The 21,017-nt window shown below is 40.7% G+C and overlaps 1 protein-coding gene and 1 pseudogene across 3 annotated transcripts in view; both read right to left on the bottom strand.

Moving 5' to 3' along the window:
* The window catches only part of MED1 (mediator complex subunit 1), a 34,257-nt gene continuing 13,240 nt past the window's right edge, over positions 1 to 21,017 (bottom strand). Inside the window, exons 7-18 of one of the 3 annotated variants that reach the window (XM_058676684.1) lie at positions 17,062 to 17,133; positions 16,102 to 16,176; positions 14,562 to 14,635; positions 14,122 to 14,211; positions 12,261 to 12,372; positions 11,633 to 11,757; positions 10,959 to 11,077; positions 9,546 to 9,747; positions 7,589 to 7,684; positions 7,388 to 7,493; positions 6,160 to 6,300; positions 5,701 to 5,965 (exon numbers count right to left, since the gene is read on the bottom strand). In XM_058676684.1, the coding sequence (XP_058532667.1) occupies positions 5,851 to 5,965; positions 6,160 to 6,300; positions 7,388 to 7,493; positions 7,589 to 7,684; positions 9,546 to 9,747; positions 10,959 to 11,077; positions 11,633 to 11,757; positions 12,261 to 12,372; positions 14,122 to 14,211; positions 14,562 to 14,635; positions 16,102 to 16,176; positions 17,062 to 17,133 (1,327 nt within the window). In that variant the 3' untranslated portion in view covers positions 5,701 to 5,850. Of the gene's footprint in view, positions 6,301 to 7,387; positions 7,494 to 7,588; positions 7,685 to 9,545; positions 9,748 to 10,958; positions 11,078 to 11,632; positions 11,758 to 12,260; positions 12,373 to 14,121; positions 14,212 to 14,561; positions 14,636 to 16,101; positions 16,177 to 17,061; positions 17,134 to 21,017 lie in introns of all 3 variants that reach the window. The other 2 variants (XM_058676681.1, XM_058676682.1) reach the window with 2 other exon arrangements.
* Positions 19,971 to 20,700, bottom strand: LOC131482448 (dynein light chain Tctex-type protein 2B-like; annotated as a pseudogene).

The following is a 21,017-nucleotide window of genomic DNA, read 5'->3' as shown; positions in this document are numbered from 1 at the left end:
TTACTTTTTATCTCAAAGAAATTTATTTGCATGTAAATAAACAGTTTTGTAATGTTTCAGGGGGGGATCCCACAAACAGATTTTGTCTACTTTGAAAAAAAAATGAAAAACCCCAGATATTTACAGAACGTCCATACACACAGAAAACAAAAGATGCTTTTTAAAAAGCCCCTCGCCAGCTGCTAATGTACATTCTTCCTCTAAATTCAACACTCAGCTCTTAATAGCAGAGTATGGTTCCCAATCTAACTTCCGAGATGTTACAAATATCCTGCCCCTCAAAAAAAAAAAAAAAATAGTAGCAATGGGAGGTAGGAACAGAAATGGAAAAAAAAAAATACAGTGTGATTTCCCAGTGGTTGTTTCCTATACTGACATCTGCTTTAAGTGGATGCTGTATGATTCACTGGTTCTCTGAAAGGGCTTCTGAGATTTCATGATATTGCTGCACTAGATTTTCAGAGTTAGGCCTGAAGGAGGAAAATCGAAAAGTCATCACCCTGGTTTTGGCAATTATCCAGCTTCTCCCCACCCCCACCTCTAATACTTGTTTTAAGACACACTGAATTTGAATCTGAAATCTTCATGTACATCAGAGCAGGTTTTGACCAAGAACCCCTAATATAAAGCCAAAACACAAATCAGGTCAAACTAACAACATAAGACACAGCAGCAGAAGATAGGTAGCAGTTGACTACGAGTTGACATGAGTCCTTGCCGTCTTTTGACACAGGAGAATGAGTACACCTAGACAGGAGGGAGGTGTCCCAGGCTTGCTTTATTCTGCCTCTTCTCCTCCACCCTGTGGAGAAATGCAGTGCTCCCTGGTTCTCAGGCAGGGTGAAGCAGTTTAGCCCCGGCTCCCTGTTAAGCAAGTTCAGATGCTTGGTCAGTGTGTGGGGTGTGCCCATCGACAATTCAGGGGCTTATCCTTCATCCAGATCCTACCTCGGGATTCTTTGATCTGGGATGAAGACAGAAAGAGAGAAAAAAGCTTCCCAGTTTACTCATTTTGGTATTTGCTGGCTCAGCTTAGGGGAGCTGAGCCCCTGATATTATACAGTACATTCCCCACCCAGAACAAACTTAAAAAACCATGTAACTTTTTTTTCCCCTGCAAAAACCAATGGGACAGGATTCAAAACTGGGTGACAGACTTGTGAGATATCCAACCTGGTTGCATGTCAGAGGTTGCTACTGGATCAGCATCACAAGATAAAGCACTCTGGTATCACCTTAGTGTCCCCCAAAGATATTTGACTCTGATATGGTAACTGATAACTTTTCTTGCTCCACTTTGAAATGTTTTGTTTCCTACTTGTTTTATTACCTTGGGACACAAAAGTGGCAGAGTTGTTGAGAGCTGATGGCCAGAAAGGGGAGAACACCAGAGGAAACGAGAGTCAGGAAAGAGAGCCAAAGCTGATTTTCCAACTCTATGCTAATCCAACCTGCAGAAAGACCTCAATATAAAAATCTTCCATATCTGATGAAGTCACTCCATTTTATGACACACACAAACACGTAGGAATCACCTGGCTTTTTTTTTTTTAATCCAGAAGAGTGTGCTGGGTACTAGGCCCCATCCCACTGATACAGATCCTGAATGGAATCATCAGGAATGGCACAGTGCAGGTGTCAAAATCAAAGTAAGGCCGCAGAATTTTGAGAGGACCCTCCAAATACTGAGAAGTTGTGTTGCACTTAAAACGGTCTCCTGGATTTCAATATTTAAGGAGAAGGGCTTCTTATTGATGTCCCCCAGAATCCAGACTCAGACCTAGTTATCCAAAAAGGTCCCACTGTGTTGCTACATAGTAGCAAGGGTTTATCTTCATGCTCACCTAGTATTCCAGGCCCCATTAATTCAAGTGAGCTTGAAATTGGTTTAAGTGAACTATGGCTGCAAAATTTTCACTGTTTTAATCTCAGGGTACATAAAATCTGGACTCCTTCCTTGTGATGAAGAGAGACAAGAAGCCCAGCTCATAGGAATGGCAACAGTTCTCCTGCAAACAAAATGCTGGGATGCACACTTTTGGCACATTGTGGAACTCGGAGAACTATTAACTCTGTAATGTCACTGAGTCAGGAAGGCTTACTCACTAACCTTACTCACCTGAAAACATGTTTATATCCCTAAAAGCCACCCCAGCTTTTTTTTTTAGTGAAAAAATTATAAAGCAATACCTCCACAGGAAGGTACCTCATAATATTCCTGTGATGTCTGAAGCCTAGCAAAAGTACTAAAATAAAAATACCATTTTGGTTTCTCTATGTAACTCCAAAGGCAGGTCCTGACTAATCTGCCTGGGCTTGATGTGACCCTGTCAGCACAAGCTGCAAGCTCCCTACTATCAAATATGCCTTGCTCTTCTGCCTCCCATGATTTTGAACCCTAAACTTCATAGATTTAGAAAGAAACACTGTATAAAAACCAAACAGATTAAGGGTCAAAATATTACAAATAAATAGCTAAAATCTTCTTCCCTCCCCCAGTCACTCCTAAGACAGACACTGAACATTACTGAAGTGTCCAAAATGTCCCAAGTCCTTCATTTGCCCATGCCTCAAATGGACAACTACCAAAATAAAGATGAAACACCTTTATGCAAATGCATCAAGGAATGTATTGCTTTTTCATTTTCTGCCCAGCCCTTCAAATACATGCACTAAAATGAGTTTAAAACGTGGCCTAAAAATGGAAAAAGGGAGAAAAATATATATGAATATTTCCCACGAAACTGTTTTCATACCCTTCCCTCTCCTTGAATCCTTCCCATCCCCTTCCCACCCTCCCCCCTTCCTTAAGCAAATATTTTAAGTTTTTTCTTTCTGGAAAAGGAATGAGATATTCTTGAAAACCAGACTCAAACCCTGTGGTGTGGTCTCTTTAGTAGGGTCTGAATATGCCTGTATAAATTCACCCAGCTTAGTGTTAAAGCCATGTCACGTTGGATTCTTAAATATCAGAACTGTCTGTCTCATTCCTGGTGGTGGTTTTCTATAAACCTGTTATTTTTCTCTGGCTATGTTTGTTTTGGAAAACAAGGTTCCTAATTGCCAATCAGGGCTACATCCATGAGATCGTCATCTTCCTCTCCAATCATAAAGTCAGGGCTGAGCCTTGAGGGCCTGTCTGCAGATAAGATTGTGTTACTTGTCATAGACAAGGACTGGTCTGAAGAAATTGGTGATTTAGACCAACTCTCTGGCTTGATGCTATGAGATTTCTTCTTGTCTCGGTCTTTGTCCCGGTCCCTGTCTTTGTCTTTGACTTTCTTCTTGTCTTTTTTGTGCTTCTTGTGCTTCTCTGTGCTGTATTCTGGGAGTGGTCGGATGCCGTCATCTGAGCTGGGACTGTTCTGATACGACTTCTCTGCTATAGAGGAGCCAGACTCACTTTCACTGTCCAGATTCTGGGGAGTATATGCTGGTGACTTACTATGGCTGGGAGAGCCACGCTCATGCTTTGGAGTGGAACCACTGATGAGTGGAGAGCCATAGTTTTTGGAAGAGGCCATCTGAGGCCTGAGCCCTTCTCCACTGCTCTCCCCAGGTTTCTGCAGTGTCACTTTGGCTTTAATGCTGGGGGAGCCTCCGTCGTGCTTGCTAATGATGATTTTTGCTACCCCCGTGCTCCCCACATTTTTTGACTCTGAAGTCTTCTTAGAAGAATCCACTGAGCCCCCTGATGTGGAAGCCTTTGATTTGTCTTTATCACTTTTTTCACGCTTGCCCTGGAACTCTCCTCCTGACATGTTATGTTTGGAGGACATGGGATGGCTGGAAGAATTGGTGCTTACTGCCATCTGGCCATCCATTGGATCTTCACTCCCAGGGCCACTGGTGACAACTCCATGCTTCAGTTTATCTATGACAGCTGTCAAAGACGGCTTCTTATTTCTGCTGGGAGACTTCCCTTTAGAACTCCCATGTTGGTTCTGAGAAGATGACATGGAAGATCCACTTGAGGAAAAGGAGGCTGAAGATGCTGTACAAGAATTAGATGAGGGGGGAGTTTTTTGGGATAATGAGCCTGAGGATCCTAACCCTGAAGATGACTTCATGCCAGAGCTTGAACTACTTCCAGAAATATGAGAACCACCAGAACCTGAACTGATAGGGGACTTGGCTTTAGATGGGGGAGTTCCAGGAACAGGCTTCATTGGAGAAGAGAGCTTATCAGAGCTCCCAGGTGGCCTTGAGTGGGAAGGGGATATGTTTGGTTTGCTTAAAGAGGGATTCATAAGTGATGATGGCTTCCCTTGAGGTTTCATCTTGGTGCTGCTGGAGCTGCTACTTAGCCCATGCTTTGTAATGGGAGAGGATCCTGGCTTCCCCCCAGACTGGGATGAGTTTTTGGACTGACCAGATCCAGAAGACCCTTGGGTAGAGTACATACTGCCACTTAACTTGGAACTTGATGCACCTTCTGATTTACTGCTTTTCATCTTGCCTGAGGTGGAAGCAGAAGACAAGGAAGAGGAGGAGGAAGAATGGCTATGGTGGCTCTTGCTGCCTGAGGAAGACACAGACCCGCTGCTGGTATACTGACTGTGAGAGGAAGGCTTTCCCACCATCACCGTTCCCTTAGGAATCTGAATAGTGATTTTGGGAATGGGTGGTGTGGCAACACCTGGGGGAGTCTGAGATCTTCCTGAACTGCCAGGAGATTTGGATCCACCTGTACTGGTAGGTGGGGTAAAAGGTCGATTAGAAGAACTGTGAGATGGGGACTTTCCTTCTGTGTCTGCCTTCTTCCGCTTTGGTGGTTTATCTTTGCTCTTCCCGTCATTAGAAGGAGTCCGACTGCGTTTCCCAGGTTTACTGTCTAATCCCGGGCCTGGGAGACTGCTATTACTGGTGCCATTGCCTTCTTTTATTCTCTTTTGAGTCTTGTCTTTCCCTAAGTCCCCAGTGGCTAATAAAGGACTCTGACTACCACTGTGATGCTCCATAAGATCTGCAGGACCCAGTGCCTTACCAGCTACTGATATAATACTGAAATCAACTGTGTCAGCTTGGCTGTTGCCTTTAAACTTTGTTTCCCCATTATCACCTCCAAGCATTGGCACCCCCAGAGTATTCAGGGCCTGAGATGCAAATCCTTTGAAATCATCATTGTCCCCACTTTGGCTGCTTTCATCGAAATATTCTTCTCCAAAACCACTTTGGCTCTGACTGTTCAATAAATCAGGATTGAAATCTACTCCATCAGGAAAAAAATGATTGGTAGGTGAATCGCTACTGGGGCTACCAGCAGCATCTGCAATAAGATCAGCCGGATCAGTATACGGATTTTCATTATTATTAGTTTGAAAGACATCAGAATCAAAGAGGGCATTCTGAGAATGCGCAGAGCTTGAAGAATCACGAACAGGGGTGCCAATGGGTGGGCAATCATCACTAGTGCTGGGAAGCTTAGAGGCTTCTTCTGCAATGTCTGAAAGGATATCAGTAACATCTGGGCCAATGCTGTCTGAACTGGACAGGCGGACCATCCTTTGAATACTGGGTTGGGGGTGAGGTACTGGTTGAGGATAAGTTGTTGGGGGAGTACTACACTGGCTTGGGGCTGGAGTGATGTGCGGTGTGTCCAGTGTGTCGGCTGTCATATTGACATCAAAGATAGGATTCTGTGAGTCAACATCCATTGAAAATAGTTCCCTCTGAAAGTCATCTTCAGTCTGGTGCTTAGGTTTATCAGGTGGTAATCTTGATGACTTCTTCTTCTTGGTCTTGTTACTCCCTGAACACATTTCCATCCGGGGTGAGCCGGAAGAGGAGTTCTGCCTTTCTAAAGGGCTGCTTCCATAAAGGGTTGAGAAATCCTGGGCAGGATTATCTTTAAGAAGGTTCATGAGCATCGGGTGGTTCTTGGTGTTGCCGGCCATCGAAGAGACAGGTGGCGGCGTGTGATGAGGAGGGGTCGGACTCGAGCCAATGGTAGACCCCCCGTTCCCTGTGATTTGCAACAAACTGGTAAGAATTGGGTTCTGAGATACCTTGCTGAAGTCCTCCCCATGGCCCACCGACTCATGCCGATCTTTGATGCTCATGCTCATATTAAACAAGGTGGTAATGGGACCCCCCGGAAAGGTGTTGGTTGGTGTAGTGGTACCACTCATTGGGTTGTTGCCTGTGGTCATGCCATACCCTGGGCTGCTAGCCGGGGGCAGGTTCTTTTTCACCATGTCTTCAACTGTCTCTGCAATGAGGGACAGTGCTGGGGTGTCGGCCTGAATGGTTTCAGCTTTCCTCCGAATAGCTCTCATCGTCACTGGGATGGACATACACCTAAAAGATAAAATGCAAACAACAAAGCTTTCAATATCACCACTTACTGAAGGAAACCAGTTTTTGATTTTGGAACAGAGGTTATAATTTTGCCCAAGACTTAGATAAGCCACCGGAGGCTTGCTGCAGTTTTCAATTAAAGCAAGAAATCTGAAAGGCAAAGATGACTCTAATAGCAGAAGTTTAAGTAAATACATCCCAAAAGAATTAGACTGAGTAGGTGATCATTAATCTTATAAAAGAAACACTAAAAGCAAACGATAAATAAGAATCCAAATACTTATACTTCATTTTGAAGTAAAAGAAAATTAGTAATCATGAAACTCAGTTAAAAAGTTTTCTTTGTGGGATACATAGTAATTGAAGGAATAAATGATTTATTTTAACTAAGGAGCCACTAGATAAATTTCTTTACTCAACAAGCTCTAAAATTTAATGGTTTAGATCAACAAAAAGTCACAATGTTATGAAAAGCACTACCACTGTTATTGTAAAAGCTTGTTTATTTAAAGCAAAGCAATTTTCTTAAATATGTATTTATAAACATATAGGCAAAAATATTTCCCCAAAAAAGGTCAGGAAACCATCTTATAGATCCAGAAAGTATTATTTTAAAGTTTATAAGATTGTATGTTCTATCCATCTACTCTGCCAACTTAGCTTGTACTCTGACACATACACAAACACACACACACATATGAAAACACTAGTATTCCAACAAAACCCATTTACAAAAAAATCTCAACATTACATAGCAATATCGGGGCAGTTGAGCAGCTTAAACATCATCTGGCATACTGCCATCTAATATGCTACATCTGTTAAGAAAATCACAAAAAAAGGGTAACCTTTTTGAAACATTGCAGCCTAGACTTTGCTACTTTAAAGAACCCTAACACCAAGATTGAAGTTACCTACCTTAACTCCTGTTACTCTCACACTGATTTAAAAAATACCAAAACTCATGTCACTTTTGAATCTGAGAATATGACACATGAATTCAAAGCAATGACTAAATGCTTTTTAACCACTCTAATACATTCTTCACACATCTCTTACTGGGATTTGGATGAAGGGCCAGAGCTACCTTTGAACAACTTTGGCAATGAAGTCATCTGTGCAGATAAGTGCATCTGACAGCCCCTTGTAAAGTTTACAGCTCACATGGGTTGAGTCCTGCACATCCATCACAACTGAAAGACAAAATACATAGGGAATATCTAGGATAGATACAGTTTATGACTTTCCAAAAAAGATATACGGAGTGTCAGCCACCCACTTAACTCACCACACACCAAGGAGTCATTCACAGGGTGCTGGAAAGATACGCTAAAACGTGACTCTGAGAGAGGACACACTTCAAACTGGAGGAGCCCGGGAGAATCTAAAAGGCAATAAAAAAAAGATAACAAAACAGTCGATCAAATGGAAGATTGAAATAAATAATTATCCTTATGTATATAATGGGAAATTCTATCCCTCAAAAATTCTAAGCTTTCACACAGGAAAACCTGACTTCATTATCCACAGACAGAAGGAATACAAGGAATTGCCAATGTATTACAAATTTCTCCAGAACAAGAATTAAAAAAAAAAAAAAACACACACACACAAAACTTTCCATTTTCTACATGAAGAGGTATAATCTCTAAGACTGGAGGTTTTGCTAGCTATTAATACACTGCTTTGAAAGTGAATCCTGGGGCCCGGCAGCGTGGCCTAGCAGCTAAAGTCCTCGCCTTGAAAGCCCCGGGATCCCATATGGGCTGCCGGTTCTAATCCCGACAGTCCACTTCCCATCCAGCTCCCTGCTTGTGGCCTGGGAAAGCAGTCGAGGATGGCCCAATGCCTTGGGACCCTGCACCCGCGTGGGAGACCCGGAAGAGGTTCCAGGTTCCCAGCTTCGGATCGGCGCGCATGCGGCTCACTTGGGGAGTGAATCATCAGATGGAAGCTCTTTCTCTCTGTCTCTCCTCCTCTGTGTATATCTGGCTGTAATAAAATGAATAAATCTTTGAAAAAAAAAAAAAAAGAGAAAGTGAATCCTGAAAACAAAAATGGCAGAAATGTTTCATAAGCAAACCTGAACAACCCCTGTCCTCAGCCCTGCTCTCTATCACTGTCCCAAGCTTTTAGCTACACAGACCGTAACTAAGCAGACGCGACCCTCTAAAATGATGAAGTATATTCAAGTCAAATACACCTATGTACCTAACCATCATCATAGGCTGCTGGACTGAAGATTCCGGCAGCCAAGACACAGGATCACAGTTTCTTAGGGGAACAGCATACATTTCTATAGGATTAGCTCTTTACCCTATGTAAATTCATTTTTTTAGATGCAGTGAAGCCACGTGGGTCAATTCCAGGGTTAAAACAGGCAAAGATTCATTGTTTATGTATGCTATATGTCAATAATCCAACTCAAAGATTTCATTTATAAAAAATTTCTATTTTTCCATGAAAGACCTATCCTAATTTATCTTTCCGGAATGATGCTACTCTCTGGTATTACTGCCTCATTTATTTTTAAGATTTTTTTTTTAATTTTAAGATTTATTTTTACTGCAAAGTCAGATATACAGAGAGGAGGAGAGACAGAGAGGAAGATCTTCCATCCATTGATTCACTCCCCAAGCGGCTGCAATGGTTGGAGCTGTGCTTAACCGAAGCCAGGCATTGGGCCATTCTCAACTGCTTGCCCAGGCCACAAGCAGGCAGCTGGATGGGAAGCTGTGCTGCCAGCATTAGAATCAGTGCCCATATGGGACCCCAGTGCATGCAAAGTGAGGACTTCAGCCACGAGGCTAGTGCACTGGGCCCAAAAATAATACCTTAAAAAAATAATAATAATCAATTAAGTGCCTGATGTTGTGGTATAGCAAGCCTCCAGTTGCAGCAGACATCCCATATGGGCACCAGTTATAGTCCTAGCTGTTCTACTTCCAACCTAGCTCCTTGCTAATGGCGTGGGAAATCGGCACAGGGTGGACTAAGTTATTGTACCTATGTGGGAGACCGTAAGAAACTCCTGGCTTCTTGTACCAGTTCAGGTCAGGCCATTTGGGGAGTGAACCAGTGTACAGATATCTCTCTCTCTATCTCTGTATGTGTAACTCTGCCTTTCCAATAAAAGTAAATCTTTTTTTTAAAAAAAATAAATTTAAATTAACTCAAAAACAACAAAAGCTCCACTGCAGTCTGTTTCCGTCTTTCATTAACTGTATCGAAATGAAAAGCGGTACCTTCTTTCAGAATAGTTCTTTTGACACAGCTTCCAATTAGGGTATTGTAGGCAACTTGGTGTCTGATTATATTTAGGATAAGAGGAATTCGACCAGGATGCTGAAAGGTGATTTTGCTAACAAGGGTTCCCTGCAGACTTCGACCATCTGGAAGAGGAGCATCCTTGTTGAGAAAATAGCAGTGCTGCTGACCTGGAAGAGCCTGGGTGAAAAGAACAACACAGAGTACTTATTAACTCATCCTTTGTGCTCCCACCACAAGCTGTCCTGGAAAAAACCTGCTATTCAAAAAAATTCAACAATAAAACTCTACAGTGAATGCTTCGAGCAGCTGATATTATAAATGCTAATCAATTACTCATTTGGCTGAACAGACCCCTAATTAGTGAAAGCTCTATGCTTCTGGGTTAGTAGTTAATACAGGAATGGGCATTTGGAATGGTGGTTAAGATGCTGTAGAGTGGTGCCAGTCTCCCATATCAAAGCGGTGGGGTTTAAGTCCCAGTTCCACTGTAGATTCTAGCCTGCTAATGGGCACCCTGGGAGGCAGCAGTCATGGGTCAAGTAGTTGTATTCTTGCCACCCATGCAGGAGACTCAGCTGAATTCAGTATTCCTGGCTTCCAGGCCACTATGGGTAGTAGGGAAATGAAGTAGCACATGCGATGTATGTGTCTGTCTGCCATTCGGCCTATTATATAAATAAAAGAAAAAATTACATCAGAAATCTATATTAAAAAGGGTTCTAAACTGTTAGTACAAAACCTGCATTTTTCTAAGTAAAACACCCTATATAACACAGAAGTTGGAAACTATCATTTTCATCTGAGACTATCATGAAAAACTCAATTTTTAAGCCGAAGCATGACTTTTAAAACTCATAATTTATACATTTTCTTCTCTTTAGGTACTGTTGGGGCTTTTCACAGAATAAATTCAAGGCAATTAAAGAATTCAGAATTGGGCTCTGCAGCTTGGCCTAGTGGCTAAGGTCCTCGCCTTGATCCCATACGGCTGCTGGTTCTAATCCCGGCAGCTCCACTTCCTCTCTATCTCTCCTCCTCTCAGTATATCTGACTTTGTAATTAAAAATAAAATAAATCTTAAAAAAAAAAAAATTCAGCATTATGAATTCTCAACACATTTATAAACCTGCTAAATTTTACAAACTTGATACAAAATTTGAACAAATAATTGAATATTGTTTCCTGACTTGGAAACTCATGCCCTTTATCTTCCAATAAGTTTTAGCAATTTTAACTTCTTTTTTATTTTAATTTCTGTAATTTCTTGCCTAAATGAGAAAACGAGATATGATGCAGAGTTTAAAAGGAAATCGTTTAACTATCAAGGGCTTCTCATCTTGGGTCTAAATACAACATATTACATTATAGCTTTTTGGAGTCTTACTTACAGCATAAAATCGCATGTTGTGATTCAAAGGTATTGGGTCAGGGTCCTTTGATAGTTCAAACTGAGTGATCAGTTCATACAGGGGTACATAGGTTGGCTGAGATTCAAACAATGGAATTCCTGGGAAAGCAAGAACCAATAGTGACCTCATTAATACACAAATGATCAGTTTTCCTTCATGATTTCTAAATTCTTTGGACCATTTATTAAAAAAATACTCACTGTATTTATTGGTAAGAAGTACCATAACATCTATACCTACGAGTAGTTTTTTGACACCTACAAAACTTAAAAGGAGTCTACAATAATCGACGTTGAAAGTTTCCTTTTCATACAGGCAACAACTGAGTAGACAGACATTTAGCATAGAGGCTAAGATGCTTAGTCCTAGAGTAGAACACCTGTGCTCTCCCTCCTACCTCCAGTTTCCCACCAATGCAGACCCTAGCAGGCAGTGCTGCTGGCTGAAGTGACTTAGTTTCTGTCATCCCTGCGTAGGAGGTCTGAACGGAGTATACATTTCAGCCCCAACTCCAACCAACCTAGCCACAGGCTAATGCTGGTATTTTGGGAGCCAACCAGAAGGTGGGAATTCTCTCTGTACCTCTTTATCTGTTTCTCAAGTAAATAAAACTTAAAATATAAACAGCATTAGCTCCTAATTCTAAAACTCACCTGTGCAGTTCTGTAGTTTTTGAACAAATGCCCTCGATACTGGGATTGGCTGGGGAAATTTCAGGAAGAAACAAGCGGGAAGATCAACACTGTTGGCACTGGTGATTGAGGAGAAGGAGGGAGTCCTTCAAAACAAACATAGAACAATGGTTGGATTTTGACTGAATACGAAAAAGGAAAATGCAAATACCTATTCTTAGACATGTATGTATCACACATACATATAAAGTCTGTCGAAAATCTACCATTCTTTGAACTTTCTTCCCTCTGCCTGTGGCATCTGCATCCCATATGAGCACTAATTCGAGTGTCAACTGCTCCACTTGCAGTCCACCTCTCTGCTGAATCCCTGAGGAGGCAGCCGACGATGGCCCCAGGTGTTGGACCCTTGTTATCAATGTGGGAAATCTGGAGGAAGCTACCTGGTTCCCAGCTTCAGACTGGCCCAGCTCTAGTCACTGTGGCCATGTGGGAAATGAACCAGTGGATGGAAGATCTCTCTGTGCCACACTCCCCATAACTCTTTTCAAGAGGAATGAATTAATCATTTTTTAAAATGTATTTGTTTCATTCTGGACTTAGGGTAGAAAAATGGACTTCACATACCCTAAAATTATGTTTAACTTACCATTTATTATCAACTGGATGTGAACCCATAATTAATGGTGCAATTGGAAGTTTGTACATAGCAGACGTCCCTTCAATTGTCACTGATACATTCATGCCCAAAGATCGAGGAACTGGGAATAGGAAAAACAGAAAAGCATATTCTTTACCACAAATTATGGGAATCACAGCATATTTAAGAGAGAGAGAGAGAGAGAGAAAAGGCACCTGAATTATGAATTATACTTTGAGGATATGTTACTGCCAGTGATGCAAGCACAGGTTCAACTTTCAATTTAGCTCCCTATTAATGCACTCAAGAAAGCAGAGAAAGATGGCCCAAGTGTTTGGGCCTCTGCATCCATGTGGAGACCTGGATCAAATCCATAGCTCCTGGTTTCAGTCTTGGACAGCCTTGACCACTGCATTCATTTGAAACTAGTGGATGGAAGATCTGTTTTTCCCCTTCTAATTCTCACTTTCAAATAAATGAAATAAATCTAAAACAGACAAACAAAAGACTTCTGTATTACATATCTGATACTGTAACTCCTTCCTAATTTAGAATATTACAATATACCTTTTAGACCACCAGTATTTCTTTTGTAGTACATAAAATGACACACAAGAAACAATACAGCCCAAGGAAAGAAAGCTCATTACAAGTACTTATTTATTTTGTAAAACTTTAAACTGCATTTTTAAGTAAGATCATAATGATGTGGAACACTTACTGAGTAAAATTAAGGGTTCAAATGAGGTATGAAAGCCATTTCTCATTATGTTTCAGCGTATTAGGTTCAAACAGAGAAGAACATACATTACTGTAGTTCTTTACTAAGTTGTCTAACTTTACCTTTAAAGCACTAAATAATCAGGGTGATCATTTCCAGCCAGAAGTTTTCTATCCTTTCACATATTAAAAAGTAATTAAGCTGCTGTGTTGACTGTATTTTAAAAAATATTTATGCTGGGCCCGACTATATTATTTCTAACTCGACTTCCTGCTAATGTACTGGGAAGGCAGCAGGACAAGTACTTGAGCCCCTGTTACCCAAGTAGGAGACCAGGATGGAAAATTGATCTTAATCTCTTTCTCTCTCTTTCAAATGAATAAATCAATCTTTTTTGTTTTTTTTTTAATTAATCAATCTTAAAAAAAAATTAAGGGCCCGGCGGCGTGGCCTAGTGGCTAAAGTCCTCGCCTTGAAAACCCGGGATCCCATATCGGCGCTGGTTCTAATCCCGGCAGGTCCACTTTCCAGCCAGCTCCCTGCTTGTGGCCTGGGAAAGCAGTCCAGAACGGTCCAAAGCTTTGGGACCCTGCACCCATGTGGGAGACTCGGAAGAGGTTCCTGGTTCCCGGCTTCGGATCAGCGCAGCACCGGCCGTTGTGCTCACTTGGGGAGTGAATCATTGGATGGAAGATCTTCCTCTCTGTCTCTCCTCCTCTCTGTATATCTGACTTTGTAATGAAAATAAATAAATCTTTAAAAAAATATTTCAAATTAATCAATCTTAAAAAAAATTCACTAAGTAGCTGGCGCTTGGCTTAGATGTCAAGACCCCTACAGCCCACCCACATGCATACTGAAGTAGCCAGGTTCAAAACCACTTGCTGCTCCTGATTCTAGCTTCCTGCAAATACAGACTCTGGGAGGCACAGTAATGACTCGAGAAGGTGGGTCCCTGCTCCCTCAGTGCAGACTTTGATCGAGTCCCCAGCTCCCAGCTCCAGCTAACAGCCTCTGCAGGCATTTGAGTGGTGAACTAGCAGATATACACCTGTCTCTGTGCTGCATTAAAAAAAAAAAGAAAGAAAAAGGTTTTAAAAAAAAAAAAGTCTTTAACGGAAAACAGCTTCAATTACTTTAAAGTCTTACCATTATTCTCATGCAAAATGATGGGAGATGCAGTCTTATCATCCAGCAGATCAGAGGGAGAAGCATAGTACTTTATGTTCATTAAATGGCCTATGTAAAATGAAACTCATCATTGCAGCTTTATCAAGTTAGTTTTAAATAAAGGAAAACATGCACATTTCTATAGACCTATAAACCAGAAAGCAGTTACACAAATAAGTAATGCTCTAAAGGAACTTTAAAATACTATAAGTATTGATTCTGGGAGCATCTGTGTACCTCCAACAACTGAAATAGTTTGAACAACCCCAGATGTTCACACCCAGAAATCATCACAAAATACACAAACACCTAACAGTTTTCATCCTGTTTCTATCTTTATAAACCCAAGGCAACTGAAAAGTAATGACCCTACAATAAAATTAGACATTTTTCTAAGTAACCAAAATAGCATCACATACCCCCACTCCTTGGAGTAAGATAGCCAACACTTCCATGAAGAATCTTATCCAAGGGACTGGCATTGGTGGCTTTCCTATAAGATAAATGATGTATGTTTGTTTGCATATGTAAGCCCTGAATTTCTCAGTGTAAGATGTGATCTTGAGGTTAGTGCTTAAAAGTCATTAATACTATCACAAAGGCTTTGCTCTGTAGTAAAGCATAGGGCAAAACCATTTCACCTTCAAAGATATTATATCCAATCACACAGCAGCATGTAATATTCAAAAATTACAACTATTTTGTATCAGATGAAGTTGAAACATTAAAACATTTTCCAATAAAACTCATGAAACAGTAACCAACATATTGAATGCAAGCATCATCTGAGAAGGGAAAGGAGATGATTAAGATGTAAAATACATGGGTGCGAGTTGTTGCACCGAGGGCATATCAGAGTGTCACTTTCAGTCCTGGATGCTCTGTGACTGATTGTAACTTCTTTTTTAAAAAAGATATTTATTTTCATTGGAAAAGAGATTTACAGAGTTAAGGAGAAACAAAGACAAAGATCTGCCATCCACTGGTTCCTCGCCAAATGGCTTCAACAGTCAGAGCTGAGCCTATTCGAACCCAGGTGTCAGGAGCTTCTGGGTCTCCCACGTGGGGGCGCGACCCCAGGGCTTTGGACCATCCTCCTCTATTCTCCCAGGCAATAAGCAGAGAACTAGATGAAAAATAGAGCAACCAGGCCTGGCGTGGTGGCCTAGCGGCTAAAGTCCTCGCCTTAAACATGCTGGGATCCCATATGGATGCCAATTCTAATCCCGGCAGCTCTACTTCCCAACCAGCTCCCTGCCTGTGGCCTGGGAAGGCAGTTGAGGACGGCCCAGGGCCTAGGGACCCTGCACCTGTGTGGGAGACCTGGAAGAGGTTCCTGGCTCCTGACTACAGAATGGCACAGCACTGGCCATTGCGCTCACTTAGGACAGAAGATCTTCCTCTCTGTATATCTGACTTTGTAATGAAAATAAATAAATCTTTAAAAAAAAAAAAAAAATGGAGCAACCAGTGCACAAAACCAGCACCCATATTGGCTCCCGGTGTTTGGAGGTGTAGAATGAGCCAGGTTGAGCCACTGCATTAGCCTTAATTGCTAATGCATATCCAAAGAGGCAGCAAGCAATGGCTCAAATAGTTGAAACTCTGATATACTCTGGAGTAGAGACCTGGATGGAGTTCATGGCTCTTGCCTTTAATCTGGCCCAGCCCCAGCTATTGCAGGCATTTGGGAATGAACCAGAAGATATGGAAGATTTCCCTCCCTCTGTCACCCTGCCTTTCAAATAAATAACTAAATTAATCTTAAAAGGATAAAAAATGAAGTATAATTTCGGTATAATACAGATATGCAAATTATATACAACCATGTATAACATATGTGTATGTGTGTGTTTATAACATAATACACATCTTTAAAATAGGTATTACTTAGCATCCTAAAAATTCCTGTATAAAAAATGAGAAGTCATACAGAATTGACCCTTAAGCCTCTCTTACCAGTACAGAATTGCCATTTTAGATAGATCTTGTTCCAAAGACTGGAGAGCCAAGTACATTTTAGTCTTCAGTTTGCTGGAGAGTAAATAAGAATAAAAGTTATTTGAAAAATATACCTACATACACAAATAAAATTGATATACACAACAAAATCTATGTAAGAAGCAACAAAAGTATTTTTTACAAAATCAGCTTGGGGTTGGCACAGTAGATTAGCACACTAATCCTCTACCTGCAACAATGGCATGCCATATGTGCACTGGTTTCCCATATAGGTGCCAGTTTGTATACCAGCTGCTCCACTTTCAATCCAGCTCCCTGATTATGGACTGAAAAGCAGTAAGAGATGGCTCAAGACCACTGGCCCTTGCACCTCATGACAGACTCTCCTCAAAGCCCTGCTCTGTCTATTGTGACCATTTGGAGAATGAATCAGCAGATAGAAGATCTCTTTATATATAATTATTTCAAATAAATAAATAAATGCAAAAAAAAAAAAAAATCACCTTTAGCAGCCAGTACAGTGCGTTAAACTACCACTTGCACTGCCAGCATTCCACATAAACAACAGTTCAAGTCCTGGCTAGTCCACTTCCATCCAGCTCCCCACTAATGAACCTGGGAAAGTGGCAGAATGTGGCCAGAGTGCTTGGACCCCTGCCACACATGTGAGATACCTATAGGCTCTTGACTTTGATCTGGCCTAGCCCTTGTTCTTTGAGGAGTAAGCTGTTTGAGCCATTTGAGGAGTGATCAAGTAGACAGAAGAGCTCTCTTTCTATATCCCCCTCTCAATTTTTAACTTTTCCTTTTAAATAAACACAATAAAAATCTACAAAAAAAAAAATACCTGAGTGCCTTCATATGCTACAAGACTTGGTAAATTTATAACCACAAAATGATTCACGAATGAATCCTAACTTTCCAAAATACAAAAAATAAATAATTAAAAATACTCACTTGTCTCCTGGAAGGTTATACAGATTAACAAGGCCCTTAAGGTGTTTAGAAAACTCATCAAAATTTTTTTCCCTACAGGAATTCAGGAAAGAGGAAGAAAAGAAGAATATACAATTACTAGTCAATCTTACAACAAAGTGCCCAAAAAATCATTGCTATATTGAAGCCAGTTTAATAACCTGCTACAATGTTTTTCCTCCTGAAGTTTTCTAGAGTCAATCAAAACCAGTGGCAGTGGTGGGAATATTTTCTCTTTGCCTCTTTTTTCTTAAGAAGAGGCTAACAAATAGCATAAAATTCAATGGAAGGGACAGTTAAAAGATCTGAAAATTCAAATAATTCGCTCCTAAATAATGAAACATGATATAGGTAAACCACTTATTAACCCCACTTAATATATAGCTGAGATTAGATTTTATTATGAAATTAAACTTTGAATTATTAAGGGAATAAGAAGTAAATAATTAGAAAGAACAGAGGTAAAAAGCAAATGTGAGAGGGGGAGAGGAGAGGTGTGGACAGGAGGCCAAAAAAATGGTCCAAAATCTTCCTAATCCCACATTGGCCCCAAGGAATGAAACAGCAGGACATGACTTCTGGCCTCCCATGGCCCAACATTTAGGTTTGTATTCTTGACCCAATGATCTCTTAAGGTTTACTTTAGATTCTAAACAATGCTCAAGCCCTTCATTTTTTCTCAAACTTAAAAATTAAGTTGGAAAAACAAAACTATGAAAATATCAGGCGATTTACCAGACATTCATGAACATTAATTGACACTTAGAGCCCATATTACTATGAAAACAGCAACAAATAAGTAAGTAAATAACAGGAAAATACTTGGATATGTCACAAGATTTGGAGCCAGCACAGTACCTCAACTGCTAATCCTCTACCATGTAATACCAGCATCCCAAATGGCAGTTAGTTTGTGTCCCAGCTGCTCCATTTCCCATTACATCCCTGTTTGTGGCCTGGGAAAGTAGTAAAGGATGGCACAAGGTCCTGGGGTCCTTCACCCATGTGGGAGACATGGATGGGGCTCCTGGTTCCTGGCTTGGAATGGCTCGTCTCTGGCTGCTGCAGCCATTTATGAGTGAACCAGCAGACAGAAGAGTTTTCTGTCTTTCCTTCTCTCTCTGTAAATCTGCCTTTCTAATAAAAATAAATATTGAAAAAAGCTTGTGGAAAATGTATGTTTTGATATGCATAAAACACATGGGATCTCTGCCCACATGACCTCAGCAATAGGCAACAGGCTTTCAGTTATTCTCAAGGTACCATACTCTATTCTAACCATCAAATTAGTAAGCTTACTTTTTTCTTTAATTGAAAAGGCAAATATACAGAGAGATGGAGATAAGTATAGAAAGATCCATCCACTGGTTCACTCCCCAAGTGGCCATTACAGCTGCAGCTGAGCCAATCCAAAGCCAACAGCCAGGAGCTTCTTCCGGGTCTCCCAAGTCGGTGCAAGGTCCCAATGCTTTGGGCCATCCTCAACTGCTTTCCCAGGCCACAAACAGGGAGCTGGATGGGAAGTAGAGCAGCCAGGATACAAACTGGTGCCCATATGGGATCCTGGCACACGCAAGGCAAGGATTTAACCACTAGTTTATTGTACTGGGCCTGTAAGCTTTCATCTTTATGCACCAAAATGAACCTTCTTTTTAAAAAATTTAATTCCACTTTCTGAAGTACCCTTGCATATACACTACCTCTATATTACCATCTGCACTAAGGATTTGAAAGGTGTCAGATAGAGGTTAACATTTTTCCTGAGGCTGCCATTTCCAAACACACTTCCAAATGAACTTGAGAACACCATGAGTTCATCAGTTAGTAAAGTCTCCTATTCCTGGTGTGAACCAGAAATACTAGTAGTTTTTGGATTATTCTGGAAAAAAAGAATTTTGATAAACTTATTGCTTCCATAAAAATAAAAAAAATGAAATTTTAAGTTACATTAATTTTTTAGAGCTAAATCAAACCTGGGAGTATTTTGCCATGAGCACACTGCACTGATGCTTTGTAGGAGGACATTGTGACCATAGAAGGTCAGTGAGCACAGGATTACAGTTGGTTGGATAATATTTGGAGGAGAATAACCAAATGGCTACCTTTTGTGTACGTTATTGGATATCATTTGCATAAGAACAATTGAGTGGAGAGTATGTATATGAGAACACCTGGTGGAATATACAAGACAAAAGGGTTCCAAACAAAAGCATTGATGGTTTTGTTGATGAGCTCAATACTTCCTCCCTTATCCTATATGGCCCTCAGTGTATAAAGTTTGATGCCACTAATAAACTACGGCTTTTGACCATCAGTCAGGGTCCACGTGCGTTATTATTGGCTCCGTGCACCAAGTCCATCGCTGCGGGACAGCGACAATGCTTGAGAAGGATAACTATCTCTCCTCCTCTCTGTATATCTGGCTTTCCAATAATAATAAAATCTTTAAAAAAAAGAAAAAAGAGAAGGATAACTATGAGATGTTTCTTCAGTATTACTATCCTGAGACACACACACACACCGCTTCCTCCCAGCCATTACAGTGTATGAGAATGTCACCATGTTTAAAACAAAACTGACAGGCCCAGCGCAGTAGCCTAGCAGTAAAGTCCTCACCTTGCACATGCCAGAATCCCATATGGGTATCATTTCTAGTCCCAGTTGCTCTGCTTCCCATCCAACTCTCTGTTTTTGGCCTGGGAAAGCTGTCGAGCACGGCCCAAAGCCTTGGGATCCTGAACCCATGTAGAAGACCCGAAGAAGGATCCTGGCTTCTGGCTTCAGATCAGCTCAGTTCCGGCCCTTGCAGTCACTTGTTGGGAGGAGGAGTGAATCAGCGGATGGAAGATCTCTCTGTCTCTACTCCTCTCTATATATCTGACTTTCCAGTAAAAATAAAATAAATCTTTCAAAAAGAACTGACTTGGAGGCTTTCTTACATTCCTAGTAAATTTATTTTTTTCCCCAAACTGCTAACTCATCTTTATTTTGTCCAAGTATTTAGTGATATAAAGAAAACTTCAAATATCTTCATGGTAATATACTTATCTGCTTCTCAGAGTCAATAGTAGAAATAGCCAAATGCTGCTACAATGCAGAATAAACTGTCATTCATGAAAACATCAGAAACATTGGACAGCCATGAATATTCCTTCTCTTTGTTCTCCAATCACTACTCGCACCACCATTTTATATCAGTCAAATCCCCTTTCTTTTAATTGATCCTTAATGGTCTCTAACCAATGTTTCATGAGCTGAGGCATTTCTTCTGGAGAATATTCTGAGTAGACCAGCTCCTCCTTGAAAACAGTATTCTGTAACCAGAGTTTCTGAATCTTTGCTCAAAAACGGGCCTCAGATTATAGGTGTTCTTAGGCTAACTCATGCTCTTCTCTGCCTCAAGTAACCCGTCACCCAAAAAGAAAGACATGCCCTTAGAGATGGGCGTGCCTCTCAACTTGGCCATCCCCAGTCTTAATTCCAGGTTTAAACAGAAATCCTTAACCAAGTCAAAGGCAAAATACAAGTCAGTGGAAAAATATCCACCAACTGCCAAAAGGGAATCTCTTCAAGTCTAACTATTACTGTAACAGGATTTATTATATATATACTCCTTAAACATAAACCAATTTTTCTCATACTCTAAACTAAAATTATTTTTGTGATACAGATTCAATTTTCTCATACCTTTTTTGTTCAATTATTAGGTTCTACTTATTTTATTACATATAGAACTCCTAAGACCACCAGATCAATAGTTCTGAAACAGGAATGATTTCCTCCATTGGCAGACATTTGACAATGTCTGGAGATATTTTTTGATTATAATAACTGGAAGGATATTACTATTAACCAGTGGGGAGAGATCAGATGTTGTTATATTTCCTGGAATGCAAAAGCTACTACACTAAAGCCAACAATTTTCCAATCTAAACTGC

Source organism: Ochotona princeps, chromosome 17, assembly GCF_030435755.1.
Source record: "Ochotona princeps isolate mOchPri1 chromosome 17, mOchPri1.hap1, whole genome shotgun sequence".
In the NCBI taxonomy this organism is placed as follows: Eukaryota; Metazoa; Chordata; class Mammalia; order Lagomorpha; family Ochotonidae; genus Ochotona; species Ochotona princeps.
This window is presented reverse-complemented; position numbering and strand designations above follow the sequence as displayed.